We start from the raw sequence: 27,282 nt of genomic DNA on the forward strand, positions 1-27,282 counted from the left end.
CTTCACTTGGGTGTACTACAAGGTAAATTCAATGATCAACAGCGGGAAGCAGTGCTCGAAAGGAACACAGGTTAATGGACTGTGTTATCATAAACATACCCAGTCGTGTCTTAATCCAAGTCTGTGTTCCAGAAAGTTGCCTAATAGCTATGAGGAAGCAAAGCAGTTTATTTGAGAAGTGCTTATGCCAATTTTAGCTCCTTGCAGCCACTCAGGCTGAAATCAAACAACTGTAACATTTACAGACTTTCAGTGTGGCTTAACATGCTCTTTGTATTAACGAGCTGAGATATTGGAGCATCAATTTAACAGCTTTTTGTTGCATTTGTGCTACACATCCAGAACTTAAAACTAGTGTGGAGACAAAAGATCCTCCAGAATCTGGTAGGTTCCTCCAACAGATTGTTGCTTATAACTAGTGGTTTTTTTAAAAATAAATATTCTGTGTACTTTAAAGGTTTAAATTCATGAGAGTTTAATCAGTGGTAAATTATCACATCACTATGAGGAAAGACAATTACTGTCACATGATTAACTGCTTAATAGAGCTTTGTAAGCATGGAGATTCTGGGTGCTATTTAGCCAAGCCTCCTTTTGTTAAAGCCGGGTACAGTATGTCAATGTCAAAGTCAGAGTTTATTAAGTGAATCATTTGCAGAATGTTTTAATCAAATAATTTCTTTAGGGAGCGACGGATATGGGACTGCAAGCAATCTTGGCTGTGTTTCTGGAAACAAAAAGGGTAAGGGATATTTCTGAACACTGGAGCAACTGGACTTTAGTCTGATACAAGCACGTGTCCAAGACTGGAAAGTGAGCAGGTGCAAACGTCTGATGAGAACAGCAAGAGCAGCAATATTTGAGGTGATACCAACATCGAGTATTTTGACATAGCACACATTTGCCACTTTGTAAAAGAAACATTTTTCTTATCTACAGTTTCATTGAACCATACCCATCCTTGTATTCTGGGATCATTGGGAAGACTTCAAAGAGGTATGTTATTTGTGCTTTTGACCCAACTTAGAAGACTGATATTAAGCACACCAGCAAAATGCTGCCCAACAATATAGTGAAATCAAATCAAGAGCTGAGGGGAAAACAAAAAAAAAAATCAAACCCCCTAAGTCTTGGGTCAAAAGTTGTGCCAGTGAATGAAATTTGGCCATAAATCAACACTTCTGAAACACAACCAAATAGTGCTTCCTTGTGATACTACAATGAAATTTTACAGAACAGGATATCACCTGGCTTGTTCAACCTATGCCTATGACACTATTTCATTGCAAAATTATATTTGATCACATCATGAGCCAAGTGGGTCTCCATGCAATTTGTAACCAAGGGCAGATTGAAACTAGAGCTCAAACTTCCTCAAGTGTAAATATATACACAAATAATTAACTCAGAAATTGAGATTTCATAGAGTTTTTTTTAAACAAACTTTTTCCTCCTTGCTTTAGGATTGAGGATGACTTCCTTCCACTCCAGATTTTGTGGGTTCCAAAGTGGCTAACAAAGCCAATATGGAAAACTTATTGGTTTCATTAGCCACCATAGATGAGGTAGGAGAATGTCGACAGGGCAGGCAGGTGGGTACTGATATTGGTTTATTATTTTCACTTGTACCGAGGTACAGTGAAAAACTTGTCTTGCATACTTTCTGAAGTGATGTGCTACTCCGACTATACAGACTGAAGGTTCTAAATACCATCCAGAATGCTTCTTCTCCAATTTTGAGTGGTCCTGGATCAGAGATTCCCAGGAGTCCATGGGGATGTTGCATTTCTTCCAGGAGGCTTTGGGCACATCCTTTTCCTTCTTCTGCCTCACAATATCTATCCACGACAGAGCTCAGAACAGTGTCTGTTTCAGGAGTCTGGTGTTGGGATGTGAAGAGCATACGCAGCCCAATGTGACTGACTGAGTACAACTAGAGCCTTGATATTGGGGATGTTGGCCTGGGATAAGACACTGATACCGGTTTGCTTTTCCTTCCAATGAATTTGGAGGATTTTGCAGAAGCTCTGTGAAATTAATGAACTCCTTTTGCTCACCCAACATGGAACCAACACACTTTGGTCATCCGTGCATGTGCCCCAACCCTTGAAGCTTTGGATGAGGCCAGCTTACACCATGAGCTTAAAAAATTCCCTAGTCTGCATCCCAAAATGGAAACCAACTGATCTTCCCAACTTAAAAAACCAAGGTGCGAAGGGACACAACCTTTTGTTAAGGAAAGAATAAAGCAGGTCATCTCCAATCTGTTCTCCTCTTGTCAAAATGCTTGGAGTTCAGCTTTATCACAACAAACACCCTGTGTCATCAGAGAGAAAAGCACAAGATGTCATGGCAGCACTCCCAGCCCAAGCACTGACACCCAATAGGTTACATCACCCGAGTAAGGGAGCACAAAGATACCTGTGTCTCTCACGTCATGATGGGCACCAGTGACTGATGGACTGTCCACTGTCTAAAAATGCTCTTTTATAAATTATTTTCAGTACACCATACAAAATGTTCCAATAATACAAAATCAGCTCTAATGAAAGGTCATTTTTTTTCCTCTTCAAAAGTTGCTTTCCAACTCAGCATTTCCAGCATTTAATTTTATATACCCTCATTTGAAACTATCAAGGAATTGTAAAGATTTGTAGGGTCTAAAGGTCTACCTTTAGTCAAATCATTTGTGTGATGTCTTTCATGTGACCCGTGACCAAAAATCATATCATTTCCAGTATACTTATAAAATTATAGAAGAGCTGGCACTGTGGCAAGGTAGTCAATAAACTTTGCATCAATGAAAATATGACCACATAACCTCACTCTCCTTCTGATTTTACTACCACACAGAAATTCACTGGTTTATTACTTAGTCACTTTGACAATAATGAAGGTACTACATGGTCAAGTTGTAAATGTTATTTCCAGAAAAATGCTGATAAAAGGCCACTCAAACAGGAAGTACATTTAAAACAACTCTTCCATTTTCAACATTAAAAAACTTTTCTATAACAGTAATATACAAAACCACACAAGTTGTGTTTTTCTCCAGCAATTTGCAATCTTTGTACTTCACAACATTTGCAAGTTAACATATGTTATGAGGAAACACGTTGGTGCCACTAATGTCCCCACCATCTCCATCAGAAATGGTTCACAACATACTTAACACATCAGAACTGGTCTCACTAAGTGAATGCACAAAGGTTGGTGAGCAGTGTGTTTGGGTCACCCCTCTGTAAATCATCTCAATCTCAGCACAGCATCAGAATTACAGTAAAACCATCTCCACACATTGGTGGAATTCACTCCACAGGAATTTATTCAGCTGTGCCTGTGCTCTCACTCTCTTCTCTAAAACTAAACCCCTAGATCTTATGTTCTGCATTTTCAAATATTCCTTGTTAATTAACACAGTAGTCTTTATCACAAACACCATTTATGGTAAAGCAGACCATGAACGAATAGCCTGCAGTGCAAAAATCTTCTTTCTCCTTTGGTTTTTCCAGTTTGAATTCAGTCTAAGACCCAGTTATCCATCCTGTTAGTAGAACCAAGCTTTCATAATTTACATACAGCAAAGACCCTGGATTTCATTTGCCACCTTTCTCTGCTCCTATTCACCACATTGCTGCTATTTTAGTTCTGTGGAAATTGTCATTCATTATGACCATCACTGTCCAGTCACTTTCCAACCTTTTCCTAACACCCAAACTTGCCTCCTACCCCTAAAAGGGTCAAGTCTCCAGACCACATTCTCTTTCTTCCACACCTCCTCTTTCATTTATCATTTCAGCAACCCAATTTCAGTGACCATCTCCTTCTTTCCCCAATTGATCCATATGTCAAATTGGATATTCACCCAAATGTTGCAAAATAATTTGAAGGGGAAACTTTCATTTTCAATAATTTGAAACAATCTTTCAGCATCTATCAAATTCATTCCCCAATTGCACTTCAGTACAAGTTGACTTATGCACTGTAGTCAGACCAATGAGTTCAAATTTGAGAATGACATTCCTCATTGACATGTTTAAATGCAACTCCATCCTGCTGAACAATGGGGCTTTAATAAGGAATCTGGAATTCAATGAGAATGCCAGGCAGTTGTGAAAGAGAACATTAAATGCTGTTTCCTGGATTGATTTTTATTCCACTTATCTGTTTGCAGATATGGTTAAATATCTCTATTCAACCCACAAGACCTTTTCAGAAAAAAATATTTATAGGCTAGGCAGTTGGAATAAAATTTGTATTTAAAGTGAATGTTGTGTAAAGAGACTGCACCTCTTTATTCAGATCCAAAACTAACATTGTGTTCATATTACAAGAAAATAGGAGCTGACTAGGCCACCTAGCCATCAAGCCTGCCCCATTTTTCAACATGACTATAGTTGATCCATAATGGTCTTCACCCCTCTTCTGTTCCCCAGAACCCTCAACCTTTCAAATATTTATCCAATTCCACCTTAACCACATCTAATGATTAGGCCTCCACCCTCCTCTGGGGCAGAGAATTCCACAATTCACTACCCTCAAGAAGAAATTTCTCTACACCCATTTCAAATCACCGGCCCCTTATTTCACAGTTATGTCCCCTAGTTCGTGACTCTCCAATTAGTGAAAACATGTCAATATTTCCCATCAAGCCCACTTAGGATCTTATATGATTGAATAAGGACACCCTTCATTCTTCTAAACTCCAAGGAATACAGACCCAAACTCTCTAGCCTCTCTTGATAGAGCAATCCTCTCATCCCAGGAATTAGCCTGGTGAATTTCCTTTAGATTGCCCTCAATGCTACCATATCCTGTTTTTTTAAAAAAAGATAAAGGAACCAAAACTATATACTGTACTCTAGATGTGGCCTCACCAACACCCTGTGCAATTGTAACAGCTGTTCCTATTCTTAAACTCAAAGCCCTTTGGGAGAAAGGCCAAAACTCTGCTTGCCTTCTCAACTGCTTGATGTACCTGGCTACTGACATTTTGTGATTTGTGTACTAGCACACCTCGATCCCTCTGAACTTCACTTATTTGCAGTCTCATTCCATTTAGAAAGTGGTCTGCCTTTTGATTCTTCTTACTGAAGTACACAACCTCACACTTCCCCACATTAAAGCCACCTTATATTAATGACAATATAACCTATTTGACCATTGAAGCAGTTCAATACAACTGAATCTGTGCATTTAAATAACCACACCAACAGTATCTTTTCTAGTCCATACATGTGTTTTATCCTGTGGCAAGTGCTTGCAATGTATTTTCTCCCTATGAAATAATTGTATAATTACTTATAATCAGATTGCAAAAGAAAATTTAGTTAATTCTCAAGATGTCCCTATAAATTTCTTACAATTAAGCTCACCCAGTTCTCTTTCTAGCTATTATTCCATTTTGCCAACAGCAAGATCAACAAGTACTAGAACTAAATGTTTTAGTTGATATCCAAAAAAAACATAAACATCCAAAGAACTGGAACCTTACTGAAACAAGACCAAACATTTTTTGATACTGTACATGCACACAAACTCAATTGCAGTGCAATAAACTTGTTCTGGACTGGTTAATGTTGCTACAGATGGTGGAACACTGCTTTGAAGTAGGGCACACTTGTGCGGGCATTGATTCCCCACTACTCAACCCCAGCATTTAGGAATTGGGAACAGACCATCCACCCTGGCAAGTCGCCAGAAGATTGTTCAGGTGGAAGGCCCAAACTCATCCATGAATGATAAGATCAGAAATTAATGCAAGTGGTCAGAACCATTTTTGTAGACAGACACAAAGAAATTGTGATCTTCTTGCCCTGGAGACACATGAAAAGTCTCTAATGTACTTCTACTTTTTCCCCCCCAATTATTTTTGGAAATTACGTGTTGCCGATTCCTAATTACCCTCCTGAACCACTGCAGTCCTACTGGTAAAGATACTTCCATAGTGCTGTTGGGTAGGGGACTCCTGGAATTAAACCCAGCGACAACATAAAGGACCAGCAGTATATTTCCAAGTCAGGATAGTGTGCATTTTGAAGGGGAATCTGCAGGTGGTGGCGTTCACAAATGTTTGCTGTCCTCATTTTTCTTGGTGGCAGAGGTTATGGTTTGGGAGGTGCTGTTGGCATAGCATAGGCAAGTAACTGTTGCACATGGTACCTACTGGTTGATGGATGCATGTCAATCAAGAAAAATCAATTGTCACTGAATATGAAAGTTCAATAAATGGCAATTGATTAATTTGAAATATAATCATTATATTACTCGATTTAGCTTACCACAAATAAATGCAGGCAAGAAAAGGCAGATTCCATTTGGTCACTTGGATCCTGCAAAACCTCATGAATTACAATGAGTAATTTGAGTAGGGCCATTTCATCGACCTGGCAAAACGGCTACTTTCAAAGCATAACACTTCTGGCTCAAGATCTGGAGGTCTGCTTAAAAATAGGAAATCAGCTTTTAAAGCAAAGCTGCAATTGATTCAATACAAGAATTTGGCGCAAGAGGTGTTGTAGTAAAACTAAAAAGGTAATGGGTGTTGCAGACAGGCTCACACGTTTTTGGACATCCACAGATATGCCTTCAAGTTTTAACCTTTAAAATGTCTCACTCAAACTTGTGAAGCCAATGCCTTTAAATTTTACTTGGCATTCCCTGATGTGTGGCACTTCTTTCCATTAGAGTTAAAATGGTGTCCAAATTAGGTAACCAGATCATGCATCTCCCAAATTTGCTTCATTGGTAGCCTCACTTAGATTGAATTTAATGGAAGGTTGACTCAATCCAGAATCTGTGCATTTCCAATGGGGAGGCAGGAGAATTTCTCCCAACTGAGGGCTGGACAAGTAACATGTTTAAAATCACTTGCTCAAGTCCTGGACTGCCAAGCTTCAGAGTCAAGCTAAAATGATATTGAGTCAGCAGTTTTTTTTTAAAAAACACATCAAACTAGTTTACCCTTCTTAAAGTTTGAATTCACAGTGCTAACTCTCCACGGTTCCTACAAGCAGTATGACAACCAAAAGAAATGGCACCCAATTAAAAAAAGGGATTTGCAAAATACAAGTATATAAATAAAACAACATCTTTCATGGAAAGAATCGAAGGATATACTAAACATGTACAATTGTTTAATTGTCAGCATCTGCATTTATGCTTATTAACAATATACAAAATGCTTTATTACAGAGCTGATCGAAAACTAATGATAGGTTGTACAGTCACAACATGGCCTACACAATTTTTTCCTTTTAATGTTTAATACCTGCAGTTGCAAGAAATGACAAGTTTTACTAAGCAAATAAAAGTTAAATATTGGAAGAGGCAGTCTGAAATGGTTGAAGCAACTGATGCTCAGTGCTGATGATGTTACAGTGCAGGTGGTTTTACAGTGCAGCATCCACATGTAATCAACTGTATGCATGAAAATGCAATGCTTTTATTGTCGTCATTTAGTTTAGTCCTGATTAGGAAATGAAGTGCTTCAGTATCTGGAGTACCAAGTTAAAGAAGCAAAGCCACAATGGATGCATAGTGCTTTAGAAATGATCTCTCTCACTTTGAGAACAGTACAGCACATTTAGGAGAGAAGTTTATATTCATGAAAAAGGAGCAAACCCTTGCAGTTTTGAATACTTAATTGTCGTTAAATGTGACCAACAGATCAGTCAGGAGCTAACAGCTTCACATCAGCAAACTGAGCCCACTCTCTGCATAGTGTCAGACAAACTCAATAAATAAGGATTTGATGATGAATTGAGTAAAACTGAAACACAGAACTAATTAATTGAATACCAATAGGCAGCAGAAACCTTCTCTCACATTGGCTTACCAAGCAGATGCAGAACAAGAGCTCCAGTAGCCTTATTTCCAAACACATTCTCCTTTTAGACTGTTCTAATTCTACTTCTAAAGCTTGCATTAATATAGCACTTCCACACAGAACAAATCACAGATGTACAAGGGAAAACTGCCCAAAACACTAAGGTTGATGATCAAAAATTTTGTAGGTCAGATTCCTGGTGTTTAATACTAATTTCTCTTATTACAATGCATAGTCAATAATCAAATCTGGTAGCCATTCTGATACAAGAGCTAGATTGTCTGGAGACAAAATAATTAATTTTAACTAATGAGAATTGCTAGCCTGACATTAGCTATTGAAAATATTGCATAGTACCCACTCCTTGTGGTAAGGTCAAGATCTTTGGAACAATCAATCTAATTCAATCGCAAGATAACAACTATTACAAAGTTAATTCAACTCACTTCAAGGGACTCTAGACAAGCAAGGCACGGTAGTTATCAGCCACATTTGATTTTGCTCTTAAGCACAAAATATTAACAGTCCTTTCTATTTCATTTTAAATGGAATCATCCATCTTTTGCACAAAATCATAACAAAACAGTGTCTCTGTTATTATAAGTTTCAAAACTGCTTAAAGAATTGGAACTGCGCTAGTGTACAGTCTGCTCATCATTTAGAAAGTGAATCATTTATGAAAGTTATGGGAGAGATAGCTTCACCATGGCAGCTAGAGTTCCAGAACAGAATGAATAAGAAACTCCTAAACTTCAACATAGCTTCCACAGGTAACAGAAACATTGAGGATTAACACATGATTAAAACTTATTACTATTTCAGCTGAGGCCACAATGTATTTGGCAGTTTGAACACTGACATTTCTACAAACTTTAGAAGTAGTATAGTAGATGATCAGAAGTTGATTTAAAATTAGTGATGTCCAATTATCAAGTAATGTTTGTTACTTTGCTGGTAGATTTAAAAATCTTTTTGGAGATAATATCTTTCAGCAACTATCCAAATAGATCTCTCTACAGCAACTGCCACCTCAGGACTGGGACTCACTCATGATAAGAAGTTGAAAGGTCAGCTCTAAAAGCTAAACACAAAAAAAAGGTTCATCTCATCATTACTCTATTTCCACAAATTAAATTCTATTCAGTGAGCATTTTACAAAAGAACAGATTTCCCAGTTCCAGCACATTTTCTTAAATGTCAAATTATGAATGGAAATGGCCAGGTTAGAGATGATTATGCAAATTTCCTTACCAATTATGGCTGGAAACTGCACTGCAGTAAGATATAGATTAATGCTACATAAATAATTTGCATTAACTATTCTCACTCCCCAGAAACTGACACAGCTGATCAATTTGCCTTGAGTAAATATTCTCCACACTATATCTCAAAAAATCTTGGATTTCTGTATTTTGTAAAACTAAACAGGTCCTATAAATTGCTTGTTGTGTTAAATGGATGATGTTTTAGATCTCACTCATGTCCTACCCCTACCATTCTATCAACCATCAGCAGCTTTAATGTGGCTTTAAAAACTTTTATTAAAACTAGGATTACTCTGTTTATAATCTTGTAAATTTGAGCCAAGCATTTCATTCATTCTGAAGCAATCAAAGCCTCAATTATACAATTTTATTCCATGTACAATAGCTGTTAGCATTGTGCTGGAGTACAACATGGGAAAAATAAAGCATTCTAAAAAGGGAAATGTACCTGCTTGAAATAAATGATTTGAACATTCAAGCGATTTTCTGTCACCCCAGAACAACACTAGTTTCAAAAGGTACCAATATTTCACTGGCTCCTCCATTCATTATATACAAATATAAACAACTATTTATAAATGGACAACACAATCTGTCCCAATTCAAGATATGCAAATAAACAAGCTTTTTTTTTAAGCAGGTCAAGAAATAACATTTAGTCCAAGCTGAGGTTAATTAATTAATCAGAACCTGGCAATTCCAGTCTAGAATATTTAGTGTTAGATTGTACTATTACACTCCTGCTCAAGGTTAGTAATTTTAAATACTTCAGTCCAGCAGTATAATAGATCATTCTTTCTCTATCTTACTCACAATAAACCAATCCCAATCTTTTTTTTAAAATCACAATAGCTGACATATTTAGTTCTTTACACATGTCTGGAATTTGAAGACAGGATACAGCTTTGTGATAAAAATCTGGCTAACAATCTGTACAAAATACAGCAAGATAATTACAACAGAAACACTTGTGATGTAAGAAAATACACTAGCTTGAAGAAATCTGCTTTGCCAAATTCACCAATTATATTTAGCTTGAATGAATCAGAACCCCATTCATAATCTCTTGGATACATCAGTTAAACCATCTAACCACATGACTGGCATTGCTAATATTTCAGAAAATGTGGTTTCAGCATTCAGTTAAAATAAATATATCAATCCATAATTTATAAAACTAAAGCTATAGTAGTTTTACAATTAATCAAGTATTAGCCATTGCTAACTTTGTTTTCTTTCGTTAAAGCAGGTCATTAAACATGTAAACACCATGATAAAACAGTACATTAAATATAGTGGTATAAAGTAGTCAAGATAGTCATTAGTAAACTCCTTGATTGCCATCCTCAGTTCAATTCCACATCTTCCTTTGGAGGTGGCTCAAGATATTGGGATAACTGATGCAGGCTTCTTTACCCTGGTTAAAAAAAAACATGAAAAATTGTCTACAAAATATCAATAGGACATTTGGTGAATGTTTTATTCTATGAAAAGGCAAGTTAATCAAGATTTCACTCCATCACATTGCAGCACAAAGCCATCCATCCTGAACTATTATACACAACAGAATCCGGCCATATTTAGTGCCTGAACATTGGTTATATTTCATTTAGCTTTAAAAGGAAATCTTCCAACTCATCAGAAAATTCTCACATAAATTGTTAAGAATTACATAAAAGAAACGCTACAATTGAAAATTTACTTAGTGAGAGAATAATACTTACGAATAAGGGGAGAAAGGTGTCCCTACAACAAGCAAGTGGTTCTTCTTTCTGAACAGCCTCCACATGCCTTTGTGGTTACCTCGGACATCCAGGTCCCAGATGTGCAGGCACTGGTAAATAGAATTACTGTATTTTTTAGACAATTAGAACAAGCCAAATGATAGACGACACAAAATCAGCCACTCCAAAATAACATCTGACAGTTTAAATTTAACTATGTAGTTTTAATAATGTGTCATTTTCGACAACTAAATCATCTTTAACCATTTCTTTGTAGATTGGAGAATAAGCGGCAGCTTTAAAGCCAAGCGATAATGCAAAAACTAACTAGATTTTTTCCAATGATATTAGTTGATGAATAAATGCCAGCCAGGTCACAAGTGTTCCATTATATTATAACTATATGAAGAAGGAAAAACATATGGGATCCTTATTAATGGTGGCAGAGACTGTAAAAGCAAAGAAACTAAGCTAAATTTAAAAATCAACTGGAGAGCTAATTAATGAAATGCAATAACTGTTCCTGTCCTCACCTGCACCTGGAGAGAAAAATGTCCCAGATGCTAGAGTTTAGGAAGGATGACAATGTATTGGAGGGCACAGAATTGGATTGACAATGTATTGGAGGGCACAAAAAAAAGTGTAGTCTCAGAGATGAGAGACTTCATTTATGTGGAAGTCTCAGAGAAGGGGCAGTCTGTTTTCCTTCAAATAAAGAAAAATTAAGAGGGCATTTAGTGGGTGTTGATTTTCATAGAGTGAGAAAAAAAAAGGTAGCAAAAAGAGGATATAATTAAATGGCAATTTGCAAAAAGCTTGAGACAATCAAAATGCAAAAACAAAAAATTGCTGTAAATCTTGAAAACATTCAGCAGGTCAGGCAGCATCTCTGGACAGAGAGAAATGCTTTCAAGTTTCAAGTGGATGAGCTTTCATCAGAACTAGCTCTTAAAACATTTACATTTTCCTAGTTACAAGTGAAAGGTCATGAACTTGGTTTCTATCCCCACAGATGCTACTAACCCACAGAGTATTCCAAGCAATTTCTGTTTTTAATTACAGTCAGAGGCAGCATGCAATACACGAGCATAAATTGTTATAATCCCAAATACACTAGCTGAAAGAGCAGTGGAAGTAAATTTAGTGGTAACTTTCAAGAGTGAATTGGACAAACATGCAATGGAAATAAATTAACTGGGTTGTGGGTGCAAGGACTTTAGGAAAAATAGGGTTAGGCCACTCAGCCCTTCAAGTCTGTCCCACCATTTAATGTGACTGCAACCGATCTGTCCCAGGCCACATCTCTTCTGTGCCAGTTCCCCCAGCACCTTTAATTCCCAGATCTTTCAAAGATTTCTCTACTACTTTAAATACCTACAATAAATCTAGCTTCCACAACGCTCTGAGGTAGACGATTCCAGAGATTCACCATCCTCGCAAGTTGTTCCTCAGCGTTAAATGACTGTTCTTTAATCTTGTAACTATTTTCACCCCTTTGAGTTTCACCCATTAGTGGGAACATATTGACATCTACCCCATCATGCTCTTCAGGATCTTGTGTTTCAATAAGACCAACCGTCATTCTAAACCGTAAAGAATATACATCTGCCACTTCTAACAGGACACCACCTCTTCCCAGGAAATAGCCCAATAAATCTCTTCTGGACTGCTTCCAATGCCAGTACAAGAGTTGGGTGGGATTAACTTCAAGGAGTTAGCACAGACAATTGTGTTCTAATTTAAACTCAAACAAGAGGCTTCCTCCAGGGTGTGTAATAAAATAAAACGTGGACCATTTCTGGAACACCAAAAGAGAATTAAGTGCAATGGGGGTGGCAAGTAAAACCAGTACAATGCCATAAAATAACAGATGACTTTTGCCATCAGGAGTTACTGGCAGCATTCAGTGACAGAATTAAGCACCACATTCACAAAAAAGGCAAGCAGCTTTTTGAATTGATCCTTACAACTCAGGGATTTTCCATCTTAAGCACAATTTTCATATAATCAGAAGGTTACTTCACAGGCAACTAGAGAAACAAAGGACTGCAGATGCTGGAATCTAGATGCTGGATGCTGAAATCACAGGCAACTAGTTGGGGTATCTCGTCTACAATGACTAAAAATGCTATTCAGAGTAACCACATATCCCAGCTTTCTCCCCTCACCTTTCAAGTTACAACCCATCAAATGGTCATCCACTAATTAAATGCAGTAACTGTTCCTGTCCTCACCTGCACCTAGAGAGAAAAATGTCCTCAATTCTTTTCTAATCCTGTTACCTTACCATTAAGATAATACAATTTCTCTGTGGAAAGGGTGAATAAAAAAAATCTTTCTATTCCACCCTACTTATGCACCTTGATTAAATCTTGCCCCAGCCTTCCCTGTTTGAAAGAAAACAACCACAGCCTGGTTAATCATTCCTCATAACCATCTCTCTCCAGCCATGGCAACTTCCTTGTACATATCCTCTTCATCATCTCTAGTGCTGTCACATAATTCCAGAAATGCAATGACTGGAGCTAAGCAGAATTCTTAACTGTAGACTTAAAAGTTTCACACAATTCTAGCATGATCTCCCTTCTCTTACATTCCGTTTCTCTGTTGATAAACTGCCTTCGTAATTACCTTGTTGACCTGCAAGCTACCTTGAGGAATCTGTAGAACGTACTTTTAAAGTCATCTAGTCTTCCGCACTTCATACCTTCCCATTTTCCAGATATTCCTTTGCCTTAATTTCACCCTTCCCTTCCCCCACCCCCCAAACAAATCCCACTGACTGACTCCAATTGCCATTTTTCTTCACACATGACTAAATCACTGATTACTTTCCTGCTTTCTACAGCGTCCCATCAATAACACAGTCAATTTTAGTATTGTCTGCAACCTTCTTAAATCATTCCCCCAATACTCTTGACTCACATTTCAATCAACATAAATCCCATTACAATTATTAGTTCCTCTCAGGTTTATCATTCCTTAAGCTGCAGGCATGCCCAACATTCCATCTGATGAATAGCAAAACAATGTGGGATATTCCCCAATTTAATGCAGATACACCGTTGGTCAGGCAACTTCTAATTTCGGATTAATATTTCTCATGCCTCTCTGAGTCACTCTGAGACACAAACCAGATGAGGGAAATCTTTCTTACCTTTGCTAACTGTGTCCATGTTGTAAAATCAGCTTCCTGTTCCATTCGAATGTACATTATGTAGATTTTTCCTTCAGTGTCTGGAATGAAACTATCTTCACAAGGGTTTTTGGTATGATCTAGAACCTTGGCCTCACTGTAGGAATAACCACCAATTATTAACAATCCAAGAAGTCTACAAAAACTGACTTACACCATGTTGGAGGGCAAATTAATTTTATTTAATCAACAATTACAGAATTGTTTGATCAATACCAAGGATAATGTCTTTTAACCAAGACATGATTAAACTTGATCATTACTTATTAAGCATAACGATACCATAAGTGAGAAAACATTTTCCCATCACAGAAATTCTTGAAATAAAAAGTTAAAAGAATTCAATAGCTGGTTTACCACCTGTTCTCTTATTGAATACAAATACTCAACAGCAAATATGATAAGAAAAAAAGTGAGAAGGAGAGCTTTACTATTTTTTAAACAGAACAATTACTTTACCTTAGCAGCTTGTGAATTTCATTCTCATAGGCATCCTTTTTCAAACTGGAAAAGATGTCAAGTTTGAGCCCATGAGCATGCAAAGACATTTATCAACATTTTAAAGAAAATGGCCTTTCAACTGAAGAATCATTAGTATAAAGTGTAAAAGCAAACAGATTTTGATCCAACTACAAGAATGGAGCATGCATTAATTCCTGGTTCAAAAATTGCCAAGCAAAAGTCAGATACCAAAATCGGTTAAATAAAGCACACAAGTCTACGTGGGACAGAATGAGGTGTAGAAAGAGCCAGAGATAGCTAAGAGTACCAGATACCTATCTACATTTTTGAGCTGCACATTTGGAACAGTGTTGAGCTTGTGTTTCTTGAAGTAAGCTTCCTTCAAAAGAAAAAAAAAGTGAATTGTTTAAAATGTGTTAATTCAGAACTACAAAAAATTCCACTCATATTATTTAAAGCAGATTAAATTTATGCCCTAATCACCCATTATTTAGCTACTGTCAGAAGATACTGCTGACTGTACAAAGCCAACCAAAAGGTCACGCACATATCAGCTGCTATGCACTATGACTAAACTGGCTTGATCATCCCTAAACCATCCCATCACAGCAGCTTTATACTAATGCAACATCTAATACTCACGTGAAAATAACCATTCATATTGAGTCCAACAATGCCAAAATGGTATGATCGGGATACATCTGGAATAATACACTCCCGACCTTTTCTTTGCTCGGGCATTCTCAACCACATGTCCCAGTCCCAGAGCTGTGGAGAAGTCAGAAATTAAAAATCAAATAAGTTTCTTCAAATAATATATGAAGATATCTAGGTGTGTTTTTATTTACTTCTATCCAAAACAACACATCGAGACTGCAGGATGCACAAAGCACTGCTCCTGATCCTGTTTCAATGTCAAAGTTGTATACTATGCACAATAAGGGTGCATTCACTATGATAAACTCGTAATTTTGTTTGGCAAATAGAAAATAAATTCTTACCTCAAAGAAGTGCAGTGCAACACACTAAGAGACGAAGAAATTTTAAAAATATTTCTCTTCAAATTGAGTGCGAAACAAAAAATGATGTTTGCATGTATAATGTGTATAATGATTACTGTAATTAAAATTCACTTAGCATGAAAAAGAATCACAGCAAATTGTGAAAACCTAAACTTTCTAAACACCTAGTCTGACATTACAAATAGTAATACAGTATTAGCAAGCCATTTCTTTTTTTTTTAAAAATTGGTCTTCGAACATGGGTGACTGCAGCAAACTAAGAATGTGGTGGTATATTTTCTTGTACAGCTGCAGTCATTTTGACAATACTCCCCACAATGATATTAGGTTGGTCATATCTGGCTATTTACCCAGTGACAATGAGAAATGTTTAAATTTGGACGACATGCTACCTGGAAATGATGGGAGTTCAATCAGTGCCAGTGGTACTTATTATAGAAGAAGTTGTTCCATCATAACAAGCTCAGGTGAATGAGGGCAGCCTAATCTATCTGCCTTGTATAATCCAGCCATGTGTGTTTCAGCAATAAATAACACACTTGGCTTGATCATCAATGATTCTGGAAAGCCCTTGTAGATGAGTGGGGGAAACCACAAGGAGGTGAACCAATTATCAGAATACATACTGCTAGATTAGCCATTATATTGAAATGTCTGGTTGACTTAAAATTCTGATCAAAGGCAAACCACTAAACTACAATAGTGAGAACACTTATTACAATAGAGCAAAAAAGAATTTTGTAATGTCGAAAGTTAGGGATGGTAAGGAACCAGGCAATGATATAGTATGAAGGACAATGTCTTTTAATTTGAGGCACTGCAGACAGAGTCAAACAAAGAACTGCAAGATTTGCTGGACAGAATTAAGGATTTAAATATTTTTTTAAAAAATCACTTAACTCAAAGTAATTGTGTTGACAGAAAGACTTGGAAATAAATACTGTTCATATCTTTTTTATATATATAAAAAAGCTTATAGATATATAAAATATAAAATTTCTGGATTACACCAGTGGCATTTATTGTATTAATAGTTTGCAGTGTCTTGAATTTGGACAGCAATTGTCAGTATATTCACCCACTAGATGGCAAGATGCCAATGTTATGAGCATTCTGGTTCTGTCACCCAGGCCTACCCTGCAATTCCGGATAGCACAGATTTTGACAAGCTGTTTTCCATCTATGAGAATGAACATGCATCCCATTCATTTTTAAAACTAAGACTTCTCAGCGATATCTTGCATACAGCTTTGATTGTTATAACCTCTGACACACTGTGACCACAATATTGTATTTAAACAATCCTCAAAGGCAATGCTTCTCAGATAGCAAAATTCCCATAATCAACCACTTACAACTACGCTCAATAGGTCAAGGATTTGCACTAACTCTTTCAATTCAGCAGTAATAACTATTGTTCCACTCTTGAAATCATATCCTGGTTAATCCAAACGTGCCAACTTAGAGTTTTTTTAACTAGGTTATTATGGTTTCTTTTAATTATTCCTTAGCTGTAGAATGCAAATGAATTGGTCCAAGGTAAGAGAAAAATCAGTTTTCTGATAGTCTAAACCCAAATACATTGACTGCTGAAGACAGAAAATCCATTTAAATGCTCATTCTCTGAGTTGCCACCTTATTGCAAAGACAATAGGAATTGGAGAAAAAAAAAATTCTTTAAATTGGACGTGTTCTTCCCGCATTCTTTTTACGTTTCATCTCTCTCATCTCCATTACAAATTTTAAAAATTTGTCTTTAAGTAATTACTGTACAGTTCCACAACTGTACAGAAACCCAATAGGAAACATGCAGCATACACATTTAAGATAAATTTTCTACAGTTCATGGCAAGAAAAAAGTGAAAAAAAAGAGGGGAGAGAACAAAAGTCATTCAGTTTGTCACACTGATATACTCAAAATGATCATTAAAGGCAAATGGAAATAGCTGTTAGAATAATGCACACCGAGACCAGATGAGATGTACCCCAGAGTAAGAGGATAAGACGTGAAAGAATAGGACCTATCAAGTGTAACAATGGGAAAGTGTGTATGGATCCAGAGGAAATAGCAGAGGTACTTAATGAATACTTTACTTCAGTATTCACTGTGGAAAAGGTTCTTAGTGATTGTAGTGATGACTTGCAGCAGACTGAAAAGCTTGAACAAGTAGATATTAAGAAAGAGGAGGTGCTGGAGCTTTTGGAGAGCATCAAGTTGGATATGTCGCCGGGACCAGATGAGGTACACCACAGGCTGCTGTGGGAGGCGAGGGAGGAGATTGCGGAGCCTCTGGCGACGATCGTTGCATCATCAATGGAGATGGGAGAGGTTCCAGAGGATTGGAGGGTCACAGATGTCGTTCCCTTATTCAAGAAAGGGAGTAGAGATAGCCCAGGAAGTTATAGACCAGTGAGTCTTACCTCAGTGGTTGGTAAGTTGATGGAGAAGATCCTGAGAGGCAGGATTTATGAACATTTGGAGAGGTATAATATGATTAGGAATAGTCAGCATGGCTTTGTCAAGGACAGGTCCTGCCTTATGAGCCTGATTGAATTTTTTTTGAGGATGTGACTAAACACATCGATGAAGGGAGAGCAGTAGATGTAGTGTATATGGATTTCAGCAAGGCATTTGATAAGGTACCCCATGCAAGGCTTCTGGAAAAGGTGAGGAGACATGGGATCCAAGGGGACATTGCAGTGTGGATCCAGAACTGGCTGGCCCACAGAAGGCAGAGAGTGGTTGTTGAAGGGTCGTATTCTGAGTGGAGGTCGGTGACCAGTGGTGTACCTCAGGGATCTGTACTGGGACTCTTACTATTTGTGATTTTTATGAACGACCTGGATGAGGAAGTGGAGGGGTGGGTTAGTAAGTTTGCGGATGACACGAAGGTTGGGGGTGTTGTGGATAGTTTGGAGGGCTGTCAGAGGTTACAGAGGGACATAGATATGATGCAGAGTCGGGCTGAGAAGTGGCAGATGCAGTTCAACCCAGATAAGTGTGAAGTGGTTCATTTTGGTAGGTCAAATATGTTGGCGGAATATAGTATTAATGGTAGGACTCTTGGCAATGTGGGGGATCAGAGGCACCTTGGGGTCTGAGTCCCTAGGACGCTCAAAGTGGCTGCGCAGGTTGACTCTGTGGTTAAGAAGGCATATGGTGTATTGTCCTTCATCAATCAGGGAAGTGAATTTAGGAGCCGTGAGGTATTGTTGCAGCTATATAGGTCCCTGGTCAGACCCCACTTGGAGTATTGTGCTCAGTTTTGGTCACCTCACTACAGGAAGGATGTGGAAGCCATAGCGAGGGTGCAGAGGAGGTTTATAAGGATGCTGCCTGGAATGCAGAGCATGCCTTATGAAAGCAGGTTGAGGGAACTCAGTCTTTTCTCCTTGGAGAGATGGAGGATGAGGGGGGACCTGATTGAGGTATATAAGATGATGAGAGGTATTGATAGGGTAAATAGTCAGAGGCTTTTCCCCAGGGCTGAATTGGTGGCCACAAGAGGACATAGGTTTAAGGTGCTGGGGAGTAGATATTAGAGGAGATGTCAGGGGTAAGTTTTTTTTACTCAGAGAGTGGTCAGTGTGTGGAATGGGCTGCCGGAAACGGTGGTGGAGGCTGATACGATAGGGTCTTTCAAGAGACTGTTAGATAGGTATATGGAGCTGAGTAAAATAGAGGGCTATGGGTAAGCCTAGTAATTTCTAGGGTAGGGACATGTTCGGCACAGCTGTGTGGGCCGAAGGGCCTGAATTGTGCTGTAATTGTTCTATGTTTCTAAAAGCAACATTGAATTAAATAGACTAGGAATTAAAACAACTTTACCTTTTCTGGTGTTGGCCACTTTGGCTCCAGTTCATCTTTATAAAGGCTCTTCTTTAAAACCCAGCCAAGCCCGGGCATACTCTCCACTCGATAAAGCAGAGCAATGTCCTCTGCTGTGTGCTCATAGCCCTAAGGTTTACATGGAAAGTCAGTAAAATAGTATCACTCATTCTCAACCATGGAGAACAGCAAGTAATCAGAAAGCAATGCTGGTCTGATAACAGCATCATTATCAAATAATCTGTGGAGAAGCAAGCAAATCAATCATGAAGTGAGAACATACATGCATCAAAATGCTTAAAAACTGAAGTGTTGGCAACTTTCTCCATTTACCTTTGCAAAATCTGTAAATTATCTCAATTTTTAATTTAATATTGAAGAAATATTTACAATGGAAAAGTCATTAGTTCTACCCTTAGCCAGTTGATGATGCACAGTTGTAGCACAGGATTCCAAATGTGCCAACACAGATGAGCCAATTAGTCTCATTTCAAACAGATCTCATCTAATGGGGAGGTAGTGATTGCCCAATAACAGTAGAGTAGATGAATGCATGAAACACAGCTGAGGCAGTAAGCAACCATCATTTTTAGTCAGAAAGCCAGTAACAATCCATCCCAGCCTCTTCTATGATCCTCTCCATGACAGATGCTAATCTGATTCACTATACATGAATCAACTGACAGCATAAATACTATGAATGTTATAGGACATAACAACACTTGTTCATACAGGTCTAAGACTTGCCATTCCTCTAGCCAAGCTACTGCAGTGAATATGAATATTTGTCCTGGTGGGTGCTGTCCACAAATCTATCCAGCTAAAATAATCAGCATTACCAGCACACCCACTATTTTCTGCTTTTATTACAGATTTCCAGCATCAGTTTTTCACTTATTAAATTATAGCTAAATTACCGCGCTATCTATCCATTTAGTGTCATCAACACTTCTATCAAGCATTTATCCACCAATTACCTGTTCACTGATACACAATTTGGGCTCCACCAGAACACTGAAAACTAGTTCAAAAGTCATCAAAACAGCTGAATTCAAGAGGTGGTATGCATGGCATCAAAGAAACCTAGTAAACCTGAAATCAATGGGAACCAACCAAAAGTACCCATTTGTGGCTGAAGGCATACCTTGTACAAAAGAAATGTATTTGGGATGTTGGAACAATAATTTCAACTGCAGAATATACTTCAGGGCATTCAAACGGCAATGTGCTAGTGTGCCCCTTGACAATAAGTACTCCTGCTTGAGTACTGTTGGGGGAGACAGCCTAGCTGGGGGAAGCAACAGTGGCAGTGCCGCTGGCACAGAGTCCGGCCCTGTGGCTCAGAAGGGTAGGAAAGGAGAGAGGAGGGCAGTAGTGATAGGGGACTCAATAGGTAGGGGGGCAGACAGGCAATTCTGTGGACGCAGGAAGGAAACTCAGATGGTAGTTTGCCTCCCAGGTGCCAGGGTCCGGGATGTTTCAGATCGCATCCAAGATATCCTGCAGAGGGAGAGAGAACAGCCAGAGGTCGTGGTACATATTGGTACCAACGACATAGGTAGGAGTGGTGGGAGTGTGGAATGGGCTACCATCTGATGTGGTAAATGCGGGCTCGCTCTTAACTTTTAAGAGTAAATTGGATAGGTACATGGACGAGAGAGGTCGGGAGGGGTATGGGCTGGGGGCAGGTAAAAGGGACTAGCCGAATAACGTTTCGGCACAGACTAGAAAGGCCGAATGGCCTGTTTTCTGTGCTGTAGTTTTTCTATGGTTCTATGGAAAAGGGAAGAGGTCCTGAAAAAAGACTATAGGGAGTTAGGAAGGAAGTTGAAAAGCAGGACCGCAAAGGTAGTAAGTTCAGGATTACTGCCTGTGCCACGCGACAGTGAGTATAGGAATAGAATGAGGAGGAGGTTAAATGCGTGGCTGAGGGATTGAAGTGAGGTGCAGGGATTCAGATTTCTGGATCACTGGGGCCTCTTTTAGGGCAGGTATGACCTGTAGAAAAAGGATGGATTGCGCTTGAATCCCGGGGGACCAACATCCTGGCGGGGAGGTTTGCTAAGGCTACTGGGGAGAGTTTGAACTAGAATTGTTGGCGGGGGTGGGATCCAAACTGGAGAGACTGGGGAAGAGGTGTTTGGCTCTCAAATAGAGAAAGCTTGTAGTCGATATGAGAGGGAGGATAGGCAGGTGATAGAGAAGGGACGTGCTCAGACAGACGGTTTGAGATGTGTCTATTTTAACGCAAGGAGTATAGTGAACAAGGCAGATGAGCTTAGAGCTTGGATAAATACTTGGAGCTACTATGTGGTGGCCATTATAGAGACTTGGATGGCTCAGGGACAGGAATGGTTACTTTAAGTGCCGAGTTTTAGATGTTTCAGAAAGGACAGGGAGGGAGGCAAAAGACGTGGGGGAGTGGCACTGTTGATCAGAGATAGTGTCACGGCTATAGAAAAGGTGGACGTCATGGAGGGACTGTCTATGGAATCTCTGTGGGTGGAGGTTAGGAACGGGAAGTGGTCAATAACTTTACTGGGTGTTTTTTTTATATAGGCCACCCAATAGTAACGGGGATATCGAGGAGCAGATAGAGAAGCAGATCCTAGAAAGGTGTGATAATAACAGAGTTGTTGTGATGGGAGATTTTAATTTCCCAAATATCGATGGGCATCTCCAGACAGTGAGGGGTTTGGATGGGGTGGAGTTTGTTAAGTGTTCAGGAAGGATTCTTGACACAATATGTAGATAAGCCTACAAGAGGAGAGGCTGTGCTTGATTTGGTATTGGGAAATGAACATGGTCAGGTGACAGATCTCTCAGTGGGAGATCATTTTGGAGATGATTATGATCACTATCTCCTTTACGATAGCACTGGAGAGAGGTAGGAACAGACAGACTAGAAAGGCGTTTAGTTGGAGTAAAGGGAATTATGAGGCTCTCAGGCAGGAAATTGGAAGCTTAAATTGGGAACAAATGTTCTCAGGGAAAAGAACAGAAGAAATGTGGCAAATATTCAGGGGATATTTGTGTGGAGTTCTGCATAGGCATGTTCCAGTGAGAGAGGGAAGTTACATTAGGATACAGGAACCATGGTGTACAAAGGCTATAATAAATCTAGTCAAAAGGAAAAGAAAAGCTTACAAAAGGTTCAGAGAGCTAGGTAATGTTAGAGATCTGGAAGAATACAAGGCTAACAGGAAGGAGCTTAAGGAGGAAATTAGGAGAGCCAAAAGGGGCCATGAGAAGGCCTTGGCGGGCAGGATTAAGGAAAACCCCAAGGCATTCTACAAATATGTGAAGAGCAAGAGGACAAGATGTGAAAGAATAGGACCTATCAAGTGTAACAGTGGGAAAGTGTGTATGGATCCAGAGGAAATAGCAGAGGTACTTAATGAATACTTTACTTCAGTATTCACTGTGGAAAAAGGTTCTTAGTGATTGCAGTGATGACTTGCAGCAGACTGAAAAGCTTGAACAAGTAGATATTAAGAAAGAGGAGGTGCTGGAGCTTTTGGAGAGCATCAAGTTGGATATGTCGCTGGGACCAGATGAGATACACCACAGGCTGCTGTGGGAGGCGAGGGAGGAGATTGCGGAGCCTCTGGCGATGATCGTTGCATCATCAATGGATATGGGAGAGGTTCCAGAGGATTGGAGGGTCACGGATGTTGTTCCCTTATTCAAGAAAGGGAGTAGAGATAGCCCAGGAAGTTATAGACCAGTGAGCCTTACCTCAGTGGTTGGTAAGTTGATGGAGAAGATTCTGAGAGGCAGGATTTATGAACATTTGGAGAGGTATAATATGATTAGGAATAGTCAGCATGGCTTTGTCAAGGACAGGTCCTGCCTTATGAGCCTGATTGAATTTTTTTTGAGGATGTGACTAAACACATCGATGAAGGGAGAGCAGTAGATGTAGTGTATATGGATTTCAGCAAGGCATTTGATAAGGTACCCCATGCAAGGCTTTTTGAGATAGTAAGGAGGCATGGGATCCAAGGGGACATTGCAATCTGGATCCAGAACTGGCTGGCCCACAGAAGGGAAAGAGTGGTTGTTGAAGGATCGTATTCTGCATGGAGGTTGGTGACCAGTGGTGTACCTCAGGGATCTGTTCTGGGACCCTTACTCTGTGATTTTTATGAACGACCTGGATGAGGAAGCAGAGGGGTGGGTTAGGAAGTTTGCAGATAACACAAAGGTTGGAGGTGTTGTGGATAGTGTGGAGGGCTGTCAGAGGTTACAGCAGGACATAGATAGGATGCAAAGCTGGGCTGAGAAATGGTAGATGGAGTTCAACCCAGATAAGTGTGAAGTGGTTCATTTTGGTAGGTCAAATATGATAGCAGAGTATAGTATTAATGGTAGGACTCTAGGCAGTGTGGAGGATCAGAGGGATCTTGGGGTCCGGTCCATAGGACGCTCAAAGCAACTGCACAGGTTGACTCTGTGGTTAAGAAGGCATATGATATATTGTCCTTCATCAACCGTGGAATTGAATTTAGGAGCCAAGGGGTAATACTGCAGCTATATAGGACCCTGGTCAGACCCCACTTGGAATACTGTGCTCATTTCTGGTCACCTCACTACAGGAAGGATGTGGAAGCCATAGAAAGGGTGCAGAGGAGATTTACAAGGATGCTGCCTAGAATGCGGAGCATGCCTTATGAAAGCAGGTTGAGGGAACTCAGCCTTTTCTCACTGGAGCGACGGAGGATGAGGGGGGACCTGATAGAGGTATACAGGATGATGAGAGGCATTGATCGGGTAGATAGTCAGAGGCTTTTTCCTGGGGCTGAAATGGCTGCCACAAGAGGACATAGGTTTAAGGTGCTGGGGAGTAGGTATAGGGGAGATGTCAGGGGTAAGTTTTTTTTTTACTCAAAGAGTGGTGAGTGCGTGTAATGGGCTATCGACAATGGTGGTGGAGGCAGATACGATAGGGTCTTTTAAGAGACTTTTGGATAGGTACATGGAGCTGAGAAAAAATAGAGGGCTATGGGTCTCTAAGGTAGGGACACATTCGGCACAGCTTTGTGGGCCGAAGGGCCTGAATTGTGCTGTAGGTTTTCTGTGTTTCTAAGGTCAGAAATTCAACTTTATATGCAGTTCCTCAGAAAAACGAAGCAATCCATGGCTGCATGCAGCAAAATCTGGTCACATTCATGTTTGAGCTGATAAATGCCATTTGCATCCCAGGAGTGCAAGGCAAGAGAGATTCCATTTCCCCTTACATTCAACACCAGTACCATCACTGAATCACCCTGTGGAGGCTGAGGTTATCTGAACCAGCCACAAACACCGCAATTAAAAGACCATGTGCATACCCTGTGATGAGTCACATACCTACTGGCCTGCAATGCCTTCCAAGCATCTTCAAGACACAAGTGTGGTGAAATGCTCTCCTCCTGCCTCAATGAATGCAGCTCCAATAGTACTCAAGAAGCTCAACAATCCAGGACAAAGCAGCTCAGTTGGTGTCACCTGACTCACTGCCTAACCATTCATTCCCCTTTCCACCAATGCAATCCAACTCTAGTATGTACCATCTATTAGATGCACTGTATCAACTCAAATCTCTATGAAAGCATCACCCATTTAAAAAAACTTTCACCATCAACAAGAACAAACATAGCCGAAGCACAGGAACACTAACATCTGCAAGTTCCCATCCGAGTCACAGGCCATCTTTGCATTTAAATGCATCTTTGTCCTTTCATTCCCACATCAGAATATTGAAGACAGCGAGAGACACACACACAGGTAGACACCTGGGAAACCATGACTCTCCTTGAGGGAGATATGGTACAATGCTGTAGGGTGGAAAGGGAAACAACTGTGAGAGATAGTGCTTACAACTCAGCGTGGAAGTAAGGGCAGTCCAGAGACCTGAACGATTGGAATGAAGAGTGATGAACAAGCATAGCATGAAAGGCTACGGGAGGGTAAAAGAAGAATTAGTTAGAGTGAAGCAGGAACGAAAGAAATTTGTCTGACTGTAATTAAACGGGGGAATCGTGGGAAAAACAGGCATAGCAAATGTGCAGAAGTAACAGAAAAAAAGCCAGCATTTGTAATGAGGAATGAGAACTTTTATCAAGGTCATGTTGAATGTTTTGGGTTGTGGTAGGATGGCAAAATGGGAGAAAACATTGTAAACAGTTTTCTCTTAGCTAATGTCAGCTAGTAAACTGAAGCTTGAAAAAGAATTGTGAAGCTGAAAGTATCGTGGTTGAGGTAAGCTACGAGATGACAGATAAACTAGTTAAATGGTGTTTCAAAGCTACAAATACAGTGGAGACAGGGTTGGGAGGGTGAATGGGAAGCATTGTACACAGCTGAAATGGTGGCCTTTAGCTTGGTAATGCTTTTCACTTGGAGGGAAGGTAGTGAGATGAAAGAATGGAATAATGATGGACATACAATAATAAATTCATCTTTTTAATAAATATGGTTTTCTGTAGTTTGTACCCATCTCCTTGCCCAAATTTCCATTCCTCAATTCCTGAACACATCAACATTTTGATGGGGACTAATTCCAGATACACAAGCAACACTCTTGTCCTTCACATGGGATTTGGAAGAATGCATAGGCTAAATAGCTGGGTGACCCTGTCCTTGCACAATATTTACAACATTCCAAACTTCCCTGGACAGTGACCGGGAAGAAAATAGTTTCTCCTTTTCCAATTTCTGGGCAAAATTTTAAGTTTCATCTGTCCTGGATGTGATTCAAATGTGGTGGAGCAAGAATATAGGGAACCTGCTTGGTTTACATGGCCTAATACCCAATTAGAAGGGAAGGTCTTTGTACCTCCAAGAATATTTACGACTTAATCTGTTTTTCTCCCCCATTTGAAATCAAGAATTCCTTGACAGATAAATTAAACTAGACTTCCACCTAATTTTCAGATGCATATCTCTCAGGTGCAAAACAAAAGTCTCAATTCAAATGTACACACAATCTAGTTAAACTAGAACTCGACCAGATGCAGTTTAGCAATGGCTTACCTGATCATTCCAAGCAGATATGCAATACAAACTTTCATCTTCTTCAAGTAAATGGGTTGTTTGACTGAGAAAACTAGAAGAAAACAGGTTCCAGAGTACTTGCTAATTATGAGTAACAAGTATTTGACCCAATCCTGCATCAAATTTATAAAGACTAATGTAACTAGCAAGAAATCCACAGGGATTTCAAGTTTTCCACAGAATAATTATTGGCTTTTTAATCAATTAGGTGTTAAGCACACAAGTTTTGAATTTTTTTTATATATAGGGATTTAAAATACAAAAATCACAAGTGTGTCTAAAAATCAATCAATAATCAAAATAAAGCAACTAACAAAGCTTAGTTTGGTTGCATTTTCCATTTGAAACAGGAAAAAATCCACCCATTGTACTCACCTGAAAAAGTCCACTGAGATATCCAAGTCCTCCTCAAGTACCACAGCAAACTTTGCATCCTAAATATATACATTCCAAAAAATAAACAATGTAATTTTATGCAATGGTAAATTAATTACCTTAATGCAAATATTAAAAAATTGTTTTTTTTTGTAGTGGTTAAAACACCAAGTCAAATACCAATCATCATCTAGGGCTGATAAGGTCAAAAGTAGGAAGTGCTGGAAACACTCAGCAGGTCAGATAGCATCTCTGGGAAGAAAAACAGAAGTAACACTTCATATCAAAAACCAGAAGGTCTGCCTTGCCTGTATAGCATTTCCAGCAATTTCTGTTTTTATTTCACATTTCCAATAGCTGCAATTTTTATTTACTGAAAAGATAATCTGTCTGTTAATGGGAAATTAAGCCAAATCAGGACTAGAAGAATATACAAGCAATTAATTTTCTCTACATGAGGGAAGCATACTCTGTTCATTCATTAAGATAGTTGGAAGGGGGATGTTGCTTTTTTTGGTGGACACTATAGCACGGCAGACAGTG

General features: G+C 39.2%; 1 protein-coding gene across 1 annotated transcript in view; it reads right to left on the reverse strand.

Moving 5' to 3' along the window:
- Positions 1-7,117: 7,117 nt before the first annotated feature.
- The window catches only part of pomgnt1 (protein O-linked mannose N-acetylglucosaminyltransferase 1 (beta 1,2-)), a 44,128-nt gene continuing 23,963 nt past the window's right edge, over positions 7,118-27,282 (reverse strand). The window contains exons 13-21 of the mRNA XM_052012417.1: positions 26,740-26,798; positions 26,344-26,416; positions 19,327-19,455; positions 15,118-15,243; positions 14,790-14,854; positions 14,473-14,517; positions 13,975-14,110; positions 10,818-10,927; positions 7,118-10,510 (exon numbers count right to left, since the gene is read on the reverse strand). Of these exons, the coding sequence (XP_051868377.1) occupies positions 10,474-10,510; positions 10,818-10,927; positions 13,975-14,110; positions 14,473-14,517; positions 14,790-14,854; positions 15,118-15,243; positions 19,327-19,455; positions 26,344-26,416; positions 26,740-26,798 (780 nt within the window). The 3' untranslated portion in view covers positions 7,118-10,473. The remainder of the gene's footprint in view (positions 10,511-10,817; positions 10,928-13,974; positions 14,111-14,472; positions 14,518-14,789; positions 14,855-15,117; positions 15,244-19,326; positions 19,456-26,343; positions 26,417-26,739; positions 26,799-27,282) is intronic.

The sequence above is a fragment of the Pristis pectinata genome, chromosome 3 (assembly GCF_009764475.1).
Source record: "Pristis pectinata isolate sPriPec2 chromosome 3, sPriPec2.1.pri, whole genome shotgun sequence".
In the NCBI taxonomy this organism is placed as follows: Eukaryota; Metazoa; Chordata; class Chondrichthyes; order Rhinopristiformes; family Pristidae; genus Pristis; species Pristis pectinata.